At 38.0% G+C, this 11,765-nt stretch overlaps 1 protein-coding gene across 1 annotated transcript in view; it reads right to left on the bottom strand.

Annotated features, from left to right (window-relative positions):
- Positions 1 to 11,765, bottom strand: part of COL19A1 (collagen type XIX alpha 1 chain) — a 203,997-nt gene that overhangs the window by 126,982 nt on the left and 65,250 nt on the right. The window contains exons 10-11 of the mRNA XM_035895611.1: positions 8,341 to 8,394; positions 3,175 to 3,219 (exon numbers count right to left, since the gene is read on the bottom strand). Coding sequence (XP_035751504.1) covers positions 3,175 to 3,219; positions 8,341 to 8,394 — 99 coding nt within the window. The remainder of the gene's footprint in view (positions 1 to 3,174; positions 3,220 to 8,340; positions 8,395 to 11,765) is intronic.

Raw genomic sequence — 11,765 nt, forward strand, 5'->3', positions numbered from 1 at the left:
CCAACAACGTGGGAGGGGTGAGGGGAGAGGCTGCCAGTGAAGACTGAGGCAAAAAAGGTGTTGAGTACCTCAGCCTTCTCCTCACCTGCTGTTACCAGCTTGCCAGTCTTGCTCATCAGCGGGGGTACGCTTTCTTTAACCATCCTTTTCCGGCTGATATACCTGTAGAATCCCTTCTTATTATTTCTATCCCATACTATAAAATTACAAATATGATAGTATTAGAATGAGGCTGGATCCACACAATATAGTCTGCCTGGCAGCAAACCAATTAAAGCTGCTCTCAGCATATAGTTTTTCAGTTATGCTATAGAAGAGTAGACCAACGTAGAGTATCGTATAAGACAATGTCATTACCTAAGTGACACAAAGAAAGCAGAATACCAAGGAGAATTAAAACAACTTTACACTGAGAGTATATTTCCCATGGTGGGAAAACTCTCAGCGTAACACCTGCAGACACAGTTCTGTAGTTTCCCTTACCATCACTGGCTTCTGAAAGAGAAAAACAAGTTCAATTTGAGACCAAAAGCAGAGTGTAGTAGAATAAAAGCCAAAGTCAACTAGTTTGATTTGGTGCACTGAGAGGTATAAGGCTGAGTTGGCTTCAAGTATTCAATCCTATGGAACGTATGGTCAGCAAAACAAAAAACATAGGATTGTTCATTTTAATGTACCTCCACAGAGAGTTTGAAATGGCAAATACCCCATGTTTAGGCAACTGTGTCCCGTTCTAGAGGATAAGCAAAAGAGTGTATAAGTGCTATCTTGTTCCTTGATATGCAAGATGGGGTAGAGTCTTTTGTATTAGGAAAAATAAAATTTTCAAGTTCCAGGCTTTTTAATCATGTTTGTTACACACAAATTAGTATGCAACTATTTTATTTTGTGACACTATGTTAAAATGCAAAGGCGTTGATACATTTTTAATACTGGAGTTCAGTTACTGGAAACAGCGTTGTTGTTCTTCAATAATTATTTGAATTAAGGCTAAACTGAGTAACTGCTAAAGCTCAGGCTGAGACCTACTTCCCATAATCTTAAAGCACATGCTTTCCTCATAAATCATGATGTGTAGCCTCTGATGGGACTGTCCCAAATGATTTTGCAGTGATCACTAATAAGTAAAGATCCTTCCACTTGTATATTTCTTTTTATTTAAAGGACAGTGGAATACACTGTTAATAGTTATACTGGAAATACTTTTAAATGGAATTTTTTAATTAAATTCTGAAGTTACAAGACAAAAAGAAAAAAAAAGAAAAAAAGATCTAAATGTGCTGACTCAGCTTCCAGATAAGAAAAATATGCCTAACGGTGGTCAGGTCATTCTATCTGTGCCTTAAAATAAGGGAAATCAAGCAAAGAGTGGCAGCAGCAGCTGGAAACACGTGCCTGTAGTTCCAATTTATTAAACACAATTTATTCATAAAACTTGAGGAAAGCACAGCACAGCTGCAGAGCAATTATGGAAAAAAAAAAAGAAAAAAAACCCTTCAGAAGTGATGAATAACGATGCCACTAAGGAAATAAGATCTGTCGGTGGAGTTAGAAACACTCAAGCTTAACAAGTGCTTTTTTTAGAGAACAAGTCTTCACATAATAAGTGTTAGTTGCTATGGATGCTGGTTTTTACTTCTGATATGTCTTCTTTCCTGATTACTGGAATACTTCCTTCTAAAAACCTCCACAATCTTAAATCTGCTTAAATTCTGTTAATCCATAACATGCTTTCTTTAAAATATGAACATTGGGAAGCTGGCTGACACTTCTAAAGAAGTATGTGAGTGGGTGAGCGAATATACCCATGTCCAAACCAGTGTAACTCACAAGCATATTGCACCTTTTTAAATTCAGGAGCTGCAACCTACTCTCCATTTTCTTCAGTCTGAATATTGCCAGAATTGCAGTATCTGTCATTCTTCATCTTTATGATATATAAATTAGGCAGAAATGCTCTTCTGCACCTTTTTCAGACAGTGAGCTGAAGCACAGAGAAACTATCGATGATCCAAGAAAAGACTCTTAATTCAGGTTGCCTAATCCACATAAACCAAAACTGGTGAAAAAGCAGTAACTTAGGCAGTAACTTGGTTAGGAGCTGAGGTTTCAAGCATAAACTACCACGACTGTTACTTTAATTCCTATTAGGCAAGCTAAGAACAGGCTCTTCCTCTTGTCCCTCAACACAGACTTGCCTTTGATTACCTGTGAAGACCTACTAGTCTGAAGCCACACAAGAAGATTAGGTTGCATGCTCCAGAGTGATCCAGGCTGGCATTCTGTCAGGGCCTTCCGCAGGGCCAGTTTACTTCTCATTTTAATACACAAGCTTTCGAACTATTTCTACCTACTGCAGAGCAATCTGCAGTTAGGGCAAACTGCTTCAAGCTCCATTTTTGATACCCACTGGTGAAGAATAAGGAAAGGCTTCTCCTAGAATTTACATTCAGAAACATTTTATGGCTGTTGGGAGAATAAGGTCCTTAGGGCAAAGTGCCAGTCCATCAGGCAAAGGGACTGAACTTCCAGCCTGAGAAGAGGTAAATGCTCCAATTTACTTGGAGTCAGGTGTGCAGGAGATAAAACTCATGTTAACTACTGTGTAGGTACACAGAAGTATATCAATGAAAATTAATCTTTTAAAATTAGCAGTCAGTTCTGCTCTAGCAAATATTAAATTTTGCTATTGCAGTAAATTTATGTTCTTAGGAAAAAAGTGTGTAAAATATTTAGTAGTTGCGATCAACACAAAAGTTTCTATAAAAGTGCATTTGTAAGGTATAAAAGTAATAATCAAGTACGATAAATACCTACACATCATCTCATCATGCATTTCATACTGTATAAATAAACATTCCCTGGTTGCCATATAAATAAGGTAGCAGTAGACACTACTGGAGTCCAGTAATGTTATGTAGGGCTTCATTATTAAATCCTTTCTTAAAAAAACCCCAAACCAACAGTGGTTCTAAAGGAAGCACCGATGATATCAATTGACATGCATAAAACGCTCATGTTCTTAAGCATTTCAGGAATAACTTACATAGCAAAAAAATAAGAGTTTTAGTCATGAAAGAGTTAAGGAATACCTTCAGAACAAAGCTGTACTTGGTTGGCCATATATCAAATCATTAAACCAAAAAAATAAGTAACACGGACGGAATAATTTACCTTTTCGCCTTCTTCACCTTTACTACCTGCAAAGCCACGTTCACCCTGCAACACAAAACAATAAACTAAAAATCTCAAGCAAATATTCTTCAAATAATTACATTCTTTAAAATAGTTTTATTGCACTGAACTTTTATTATGGGATTAAAACAGATGAAATTGTTTGAATACTGACTGTCTCTCATTCAACAGGTGTGAAACCTCTACAAAAAAATGACATGACTTTCCACAGTTTTGTCAACTAACAGTAGTCAATCATTTTTCCATTCAGCCTAAGGGATCTTCTTGGCTTTAAAAATTCTGAACTATTCATTGATGTTAAACCCACTTGTTACAGTCCTCCTATTCTTCTGTAGAACCGGTTTCAACACATTTATTCTTATTAAGACCTTCATTTTAATTTTCAAATATGACTATTCAGTTGTGAAGGCCTCCAAAATACAGAACAATTGAGAAAAATACACAGATACAATTTCCTGAAAGAAAACTCATTCCTTTTACTTTGAAAACCACATCCAATTACCCAAGTATCAGAAAAAAAAAAAAACCAAACCAAACAGGAGTGCTTGTTGAAATATTAATTCAAGCTCAGCTCATTTCAGCAGATTGAATTATTTATTTGATGGTCTTTCAACAAAAAGACCTGCTATAATGCTCTTCCAGCTCCAACTTGATAACTTTTAGCTCAGAAAAAGATCTTAATGTAAATCTTACTATGTTAATGCCTTTGTCAAATAGTCTGCAGCCTGGCTATAGTATAACAAGAATAACACCTGTTATTACCATACACTTGTATGTTTTGTGAGATGTACAGCAGATATACAGCCAAAATTCTATACTTGTAGCACAAAAACTGTCTAATAAAAAACCCCCAAACATTCTCTTTCTCCCTCAAATCATCTAGGAAGAGATGGTTTGCATGTCTTTTTCAGTCTCTAGAAATCAGTCTCACCACCTCAGTACAATGTACATGATTTTTACAGGTCTGAAGATGAAGAGACTGGAAAATTTCCAAAGTAAAGCATATGGTATTTTCTAAATTATTTTCAAAAAATTAGAATTGAGCAATACCTAAACATTCTTTCACCCTTCAGAGTGTCATTTCCTTATACAGAAGTCTAAGGTTTAAGAGAGGTTAACTAGAACAGCAAGCTACAACTTGCAATATTTCTAGCAGCATTTTGTCAAATCTTTCAACTATAGCATCATGTACCACACATCTGGGAATTAAATTCAAACCTTTGATGTATAGATTATCAAATAGTTCTGGACTTTTCATCAACCATTTACAGTATCTGCTTTTTGTTTGCTTTCTTTTGGCCGGGGTGGCTCATGCAATTAACAGGTTAGGGGTCAACTTTAGAATGCCCAAGACCAAGCATGCAAAATGGGATCTAATGAAATAACCTTCCATATGTCCTCACCTAAAAATGAGTAGTTAATTGCTGAAATGATTTCTGAATGTATACGACTTTTGTTCTGCTCATCTAGTTTCCTCTTCTCATGGATGGTTGGACCAGGAGATCTTCCAAGATCCCTTCCAACCTGAGTTGTTCTATGATTCCCATTCTTCAACTGTTGGACATACAACACAGCTAACATCTATTCACTTTAAACAAATTCCTGGAAACAAAGTGTTTTCTTCATTTAGTTTTCCCATTTGTGAGACTGCATATCCTGTCTTTACTCAATTCCCAATTCATTACATAAAAGTTATTCTTGCAGTCAACATTTCTCTGGTTGTAGCTTGTGTCCATTGCTTCTTGTCCTTTCACTGTATACCTGTGACAAGAGTCTGGCTCTGGCTTCTCCGCACCTTTCCAGTATTTATAGACAGCAATGAGTCTGCACACCACCCTCTACCTTCCCTCCTTCCAAATCATCTCATCTTAAGGCTGAACAAGCCTAGCTCCCTCAGCCTCCCCTCATACATCATGGGCTCCTGGCCATCTTGGTGGGCCTCCACTAGGCTCGCCCCAGTGAGCTGCTCTCTCTCCTCCCCTGGAAAGCCCCAAACTGGACACAGAACTCCAGATGCTGTCTCACAAGTGCCGAACCATCACTCCTCCTGACCTGCTGGCTATGCTCTTGCTAAGGCAGCCCAAGATGAAGTTAGCCTTCTCCACCACAAGGGCACCCACCAGGACCCTCAATCTCTTTTTCTGTAGAGCTGCTTTCTAGCAATTTGGCACCTAGCCTGTACTACTGCATGAGGCTACTCCTTCTCAGAGGTAGGACCTCATGTTTGCCTTTCCTTAACTTCCTGAATTCTGCATTAGCCCTTTTCTCCAGTATGTTGAGGTCCCACTGAATATCATCCTTGCTCTACCTTCCAGTGTACTACTTCCCCACATTTGAGAACATCCACAAACTTGCTAAGAATCCCATCACCCGTGTTATTAATAAAGACACTAAATAATACTGGCCCCAGCATGACCTCATGGGGAATGACACTAGTTACTAGGCAGCAGTTGGACTGCATAGCAGTTATTCCACCTTTGAGCCCAACAATCCAACCAATGTTTCACCCATCTTATTGTTCATTTATCCAGTCCATATCTCACAGATTTTACTACAATGATATGACTGCAGACTGTGCCAAAAGCCTGGCTGAAGTCAAGGTATACAACATCCACTGCTCTCCTCTAATCCACACAGTCATCTTATCAGAGTAGGCAATCAACGTTGGTCAGTCATGATTTGTCCTTGGTGAATCCATACTAGCTGTTCCCAGTCACCTTCTAGTCCTTCATGTGTTTAGAAATGCTTTCCACGATTTGCTACATAATTTTTTTCAGGGACAGAGGCGAGGCTGACTGGCCTGCAGTTCCCTAGACCTTTCTTGAAGATGAATGAGGTATTTGCTTGTTTCAAATCATCAGAAACCTCCCCTAGTCATCATGGTCTTTTGCTAATGACAGAGGGCAGCCTTGCAGTGACATCAGCCAGCTCCCTCAGCACCCCTGGATGCATATCTTGCAAATGTCCAATTAGCTTAAGTGCTCCTTAATGCTCTCTTCCCCTTCAGTGGGTAATGGCTCATTCTCTCACACTCTGCTAGGAGGCTCAAGTACCTGGGAGGCCTAAGGGCAAACTTGATTAGTGAAAACCAAGACAAAAAAGCTATTGGGTGCTCTTGGCCTTTTCCATGTCTCCCACCCCATTAAGCAGTGGGTCAACATTTTCTTCAACTTTGTTTTTGCTACGGATGCATTTAACAGAAGCCCTTCATGCTGCCCTTCAAATCCCTCATTAGTTTCAATTCGAGATGAGTTTTTGGTTTTTTAACTCCATCGCCACACGCTCTGGCAATATTTCTGTATTCCTACTGGGTAGCTCACCCCTGCTTCCACTATTTACTTTCTTTTTGTGTCTGAGCTCAGTCAGCAGCACCCTATTCATCCATACTGGCCTTCTGCCATGCTTGCTCAACCTGCTGCACATCAGAATGGGCTGTTCTTGAACTTTCAGCAAGCTGTCCTTGAAGAACAGTCAGCAGGGCTCCTTAGGCTACAGGACAGGCTCGATTGCTCTTTGGCCTCCTCTTTGCCAGACTCAAACTTAGCTCCTTGAAACTTTCCACAAAGGTCTTGTTTTCTAGGCCCCTGAACGTACACTAGCTCCCTGCTGGACCCGCTCTGGTTTCTCCACATCTCTTGAAGAAGTGAGGGTGGAAGACCCCCCAGACATAACACAACATACCAGATGCAGCAACCACCCAGCAAAGGAGGGAAAAACACCTTCCCCTGATCTGCCAGCTGCAACTCTACTAATGTAGTCCAATATGTGGTTCACTTTATTCCCAATGGAACACTGTTACCTTATACCCAGCCTCATGCCCACCTCCATGTCCTTTCCAGCAATGCTGCTGCTCAACCAGTCAGTTGTCTGCCTGTACCAATGTATAGAGTGATTAACTAACTCCTTCTTTTTCAGAAATACAGCCTAATGCACATATTTTCATTTAAAAAAAGTATTTCCAATTAGCAAAAATAAGAAATACTGTCAACAGAAAGTATAGAGAAAGAAATTTAGGCAATTTCCACTTGACAGCATTAAAAACACAACAAAATTAGTCACCAGTAAGTTACTTCAAAGAATTCTTATTCTGCAGAAATAAAAATGTGGAAGTTGCAAAATAACACATTTATGACTGACTTAAATTCTCCTTTCTGTGGCAGAATTCCAATACTAAGTTAGGAAAAACATCTCACACAAGGTTTTTCATGGACAAACACTGATTACTCATCTTGATACTCACTGCAGGATTGCTGATCTGATTTTCAGTGCTTTAAACATGCCTGCAGTACAAGTCAATGAGATCCTGGCTTTGAATGTATAAATTGATAGATTGTGATAAGTACGTTGCAGAACTCAATGCTGGCTACCTCACCTGCAGAAAATAAGTTCCTTCCTTCCCTTTGTGCTGTATTACAGGAATTATCTGCCCTAAAGATACATAGATCAGCCCTTTGCATCAAGATCACACTGCAGAACATTTTCTTGAAATTTTAATATGAACAAAATATTTTTTTTTGTGTAGTCCCTTTCTTTGTGGAAGCAGCCAGAGCTATTTCCCCTACAACTTTCTAAAAGGAATTAGCTGGACAGCCGCATGTGGCGTTAAGATTTCATTCCAAATACTTATGGTTAAACACAGCTGTGACCAAGAGAAAACAAAATTTGACCATGAAAACAGTCGGACAACTTTAACAAATATTACCAGCAATATCTATAATACAGGTGTCTCTTTTTGCAAGTTCTGGCCCTCCTACAATATTCCACCTTTGGAAAGGAGCAAAAGATTAAAATGGAAGAGTGGATGAAGCAGTGCCCTCCCTCATCTCATTTTGCTGAGGTCACAAGACTCAAATTTCAAATTTTTGAGAGTCTGCTATCTTGTGGCTGGAAAGACCTGCACAGTTCTGAGACTTAGGCGGCAGTTCTTAATGCAAAATACTATCAATAGGCAGGTTAGTGCCACTGCCCCTCACATCCTTCTCTTTTGAAGGAGATGCTGATAGCAAAGTTCCTCTGTCACATTATACAACTCAGAAACTGGATATGTAATTCAAATCCAATTTATGTAGATACTGGACAGCTGGCAAAAAGGATGTTTAGAGTGAAAATACATAAAATGAGACTGCTTTTTTTTTTTTTTTTTACCTTGGAACCAGTAAGACCAGGTATGCCAGGAGCACCTACTAAGCCAGCTTCCCCCTGAAATAAAATGTACATAGCCATCATTTTACAGACCTAACTCATGACTGAGCTAAATTAAGAGAAAAAAAAAACATCTGGACATGTATTGCTTCTCATTCCTTTTCTACAGAACAGCTGAATTGATTTCTAGGGTTGTTTATGTCTGTTGACTTATAATTGGTTAAAATACATTTCACTTTCAAAATATTAGGCAATTAACAATTACAGGTTATCTAATATGCAGCAGATACATTTTGTCTGTAGACATCTGGACGACAAAAAAGATTAGAGTTTGAATCATGTGAAAATCTGTCTCAAGTTTTATTTCAGGCTCCGACTGATAAAAAAAATACTTCCAAAGACACTTACATACTACCCAAGTACCTAAACTCCCAACAAGGGTGCCACTGCTTCCATGCTCTCCCTCATACCTATTAGGTGCTTGAGCCCACAGGGATCTACACTTGAACTGTTAGGTCCCGCAGGAAGTTGTACCTATGACGTAGACCGCTGGTTTCTAGGCTCTGCTCAGTCAAAGGGGAGTTTCAGATCTTTTCCCCATCTCTAGGGGAGTGTCTAACCTACTCAGCAGGAGGAAATGCTAATCTTGAACCTGTGCAACCAGGCAGACAAAAATCTGTTTCTCCTACTTCCAAAGAGAATGTTCTGTATATGTTGTTAAATTACTGCCTTCTCTGCCCCATGTTTTAAAAGAGCAAAATAAGTCAACTGTACATTTGACTGTCAGTCACCCTCCACCCTCCCAAACTACTTTCTCCTTGCACTGCCCATGAAAATTAAGAATCTGATTCGGGTTTGTAAATTCTGTTCAAGAAACCAGATGCTTAAAAGTTATGCTCAGCACTGAGCATAAGTACAAACAAGCACCATGTTAACCAAAAATGTTTTTAAAAGGTAACTATCCAAAGTTGAATAGCATGGTAAACTTCAATATCTGAATAAGGACTACCTGAGCAAAAGAAAAAATATATCAATAGCTCTGAGTTCAAAGCTACAGACAATTCAATTCTGCTTTCAATATTGGGCTTTCCAAGGAAGCAGTATAGTTAAAAACCTAGAAATATCTCATTTAGAATAAAAAAAAAAATTGCAACTATTTCCTTTCCCATTCCTTCTTAGCAAAGCTTGTTAAACAATTACAGACCTACTGAGAACCAGGCTCTGCCACTGAAAGCTAAGAACCACCCTCCATTTACAGATTCATGAGATATGCTACCGTGAAGTACTTTAATTTTGGACTCAATAAATCTAAAGTTACTGAGATAAGTTCTGTTAGAAGAATTCATCTGTTCTCATATGACTTCAAGTGGGAGCTTAGGAGACTTATTAAAGGAATCTAAAATCAAATGCTTTCTCCATTCCATTCATGGGTCTTAATTCCTTGACAGAAGTTTGCCCTAGTAACTCGCACGCCATCCAATTCAGTTTTCTCGCCAAGCCAAAATTCAGCAACAAAAGAAAGTTTTGAAAGTTCACTCATTTGATTCTAAGCCAAGCAAAAGACAAATGCCTTACAGACGCAAAAAAAAGAACAAGCAGAGACAAAGGAAAAACTCCAATCTCTCTAACAACAGAAAGAGACAATAAAAGAACAATTATTCATCAAAATGATACAAGTAATTAAGCAAATAAATACAAAGCGATCATGATATACAACAATTAAAATACAGCTTAAAATAGCTTGTTAAAATGGCATTTTTCTAACTCCACTCATGGCAGAGTTTCCAATTTCTTCCTTCCAGCTCCCCTCTGTAAAAATAGATGCTAGCGTGCTGGGGAAAAATTCTAATTAATCATTACAAGTAATCCTTAGTCCTTCATTTTCTCCAGATTTACAATGTGAATTCAGAAAAATTCTTCATAGTCTAATAGTTACCAGATAATAATATTTCATCTTGTCTGCTATACTGGATCACTCTAAACTAGAAAAAACGCCACATGCACTGTTTTTATTGTGAGGACAAGCCAGAGATGTTTTGCCTTGCACTGTTTAATCAGTGTTCTAGAAATGATTATCCCTTCAACACAACAATGCAAAAATAACCTCCTACATCAATACTGATTCTTATTAAATCCAAAATGATTAATGTTGTGGTTGATTTAACTATTTCAGAAACATGCAGTGTATTTATAATCAGGGTTCTTAACATATTTACCATTTATTGATTTTGTAATTTATAATTGTACTGCAACTTGCTGTAAATTAGGGATTCAGTTTATACCTAAAGGCAGAGTAAGATGCTTGATATGTGTGTACTTCCCAACTTTCTTAGAATGCGTTTACATTAATTCGTATACCATGACTTCCATATTTAGCTATTTTTCTCCCTAAATAAGGTATTTTCACATTAAAAAAGATTTGGAGAAAAGAAAGACTATTTTAACATACAGGTATGTGAACTTTATTAAGTGCATCAGTTACTTGTACTACCAAACAATACAGTGCCAAAAATGAATTTGGTATCACATTAACTAATTATTAGGGAAAAAAAAAAAAAAAAAAAAAAAGAGTTGAGAAAAATCAGAGAATGCGTTTTGCTATTTAGAACATTTTAGACATAACTCATTTTATAATACCAATCATGCTGGGACTTCATAAGCTTCTCTTCAAGGCTGGGAAAGAGAAACAATTGCTGTAAAATGTTTAAACCATTTTTCAGATATGATTCTGCAAAATTAAAAAAAAAAGCCAAAACCAAAGAAGAAGTCAGATGCTTCTCTGTTCTCCATTTGAAGAACAAACATTTTTCCTTTTATTTTTAAATTTACTGGGGCAGTGCCAGGAACTTGATTTACAGAATAGGCTTGGTACTCCAGCATTACTAGCAAGGAAACTCACCTCAATAGAAGTAAAATCAGTGAGGTCAAACACTACTTACTGTTTTGATAATTTATGGATATGTGCCTTCCATTACCCTGGGTATGCCAGACTCTTGGAATAATCTAATAGCCCAGTGTTTTAAAATGAGGACAACTATTTTTAGCATTGCAGAAATGGAGCGGAATGTTCAACAACGTACTGTCAAGTGGGCTCAGCAGCATCCTCCCCATGGAGCATGTACTGAGCCACCAGCAGGGGCAGAGTCTGTCCTTTAAGAAATAAAAATCCCACACCAGTTATACTCCATTATATGACACCTTCCTTTAGCCTACTGGAGCATTTCCTTGTTTCTTTAAACAGGCTCTTGTTAATGGTTAGGATCACCTGATAGAATATTAATTACATAAAAAGGCATTCAGCTGATATTTACTAAGACTCGCTCTGTGGATCTCCTGGATTAGTCATGTCAGGAAGTTTCTGCTAAATATTATGACATTTTGGTTTCACTGCACCTACTGATCCTTTTGTTCACACTTGGTTCCTGCTG

This window comes from Egretta garzetta, unplaced genomic scaffold (genome assembly GCF_000687185.1).
Source record: "Egretta garzetta isolate BGI_Z169 unplaced genomic scaffold, ASM68718v1 scaffold55, whole genome shotgun sequence".
Taxonomy (NCBI): Eukaryota; Metazoa; Chordata; class Aves; order Pelecaniformes; family Ardeidae; genus Egretta; species Egretta garzetta.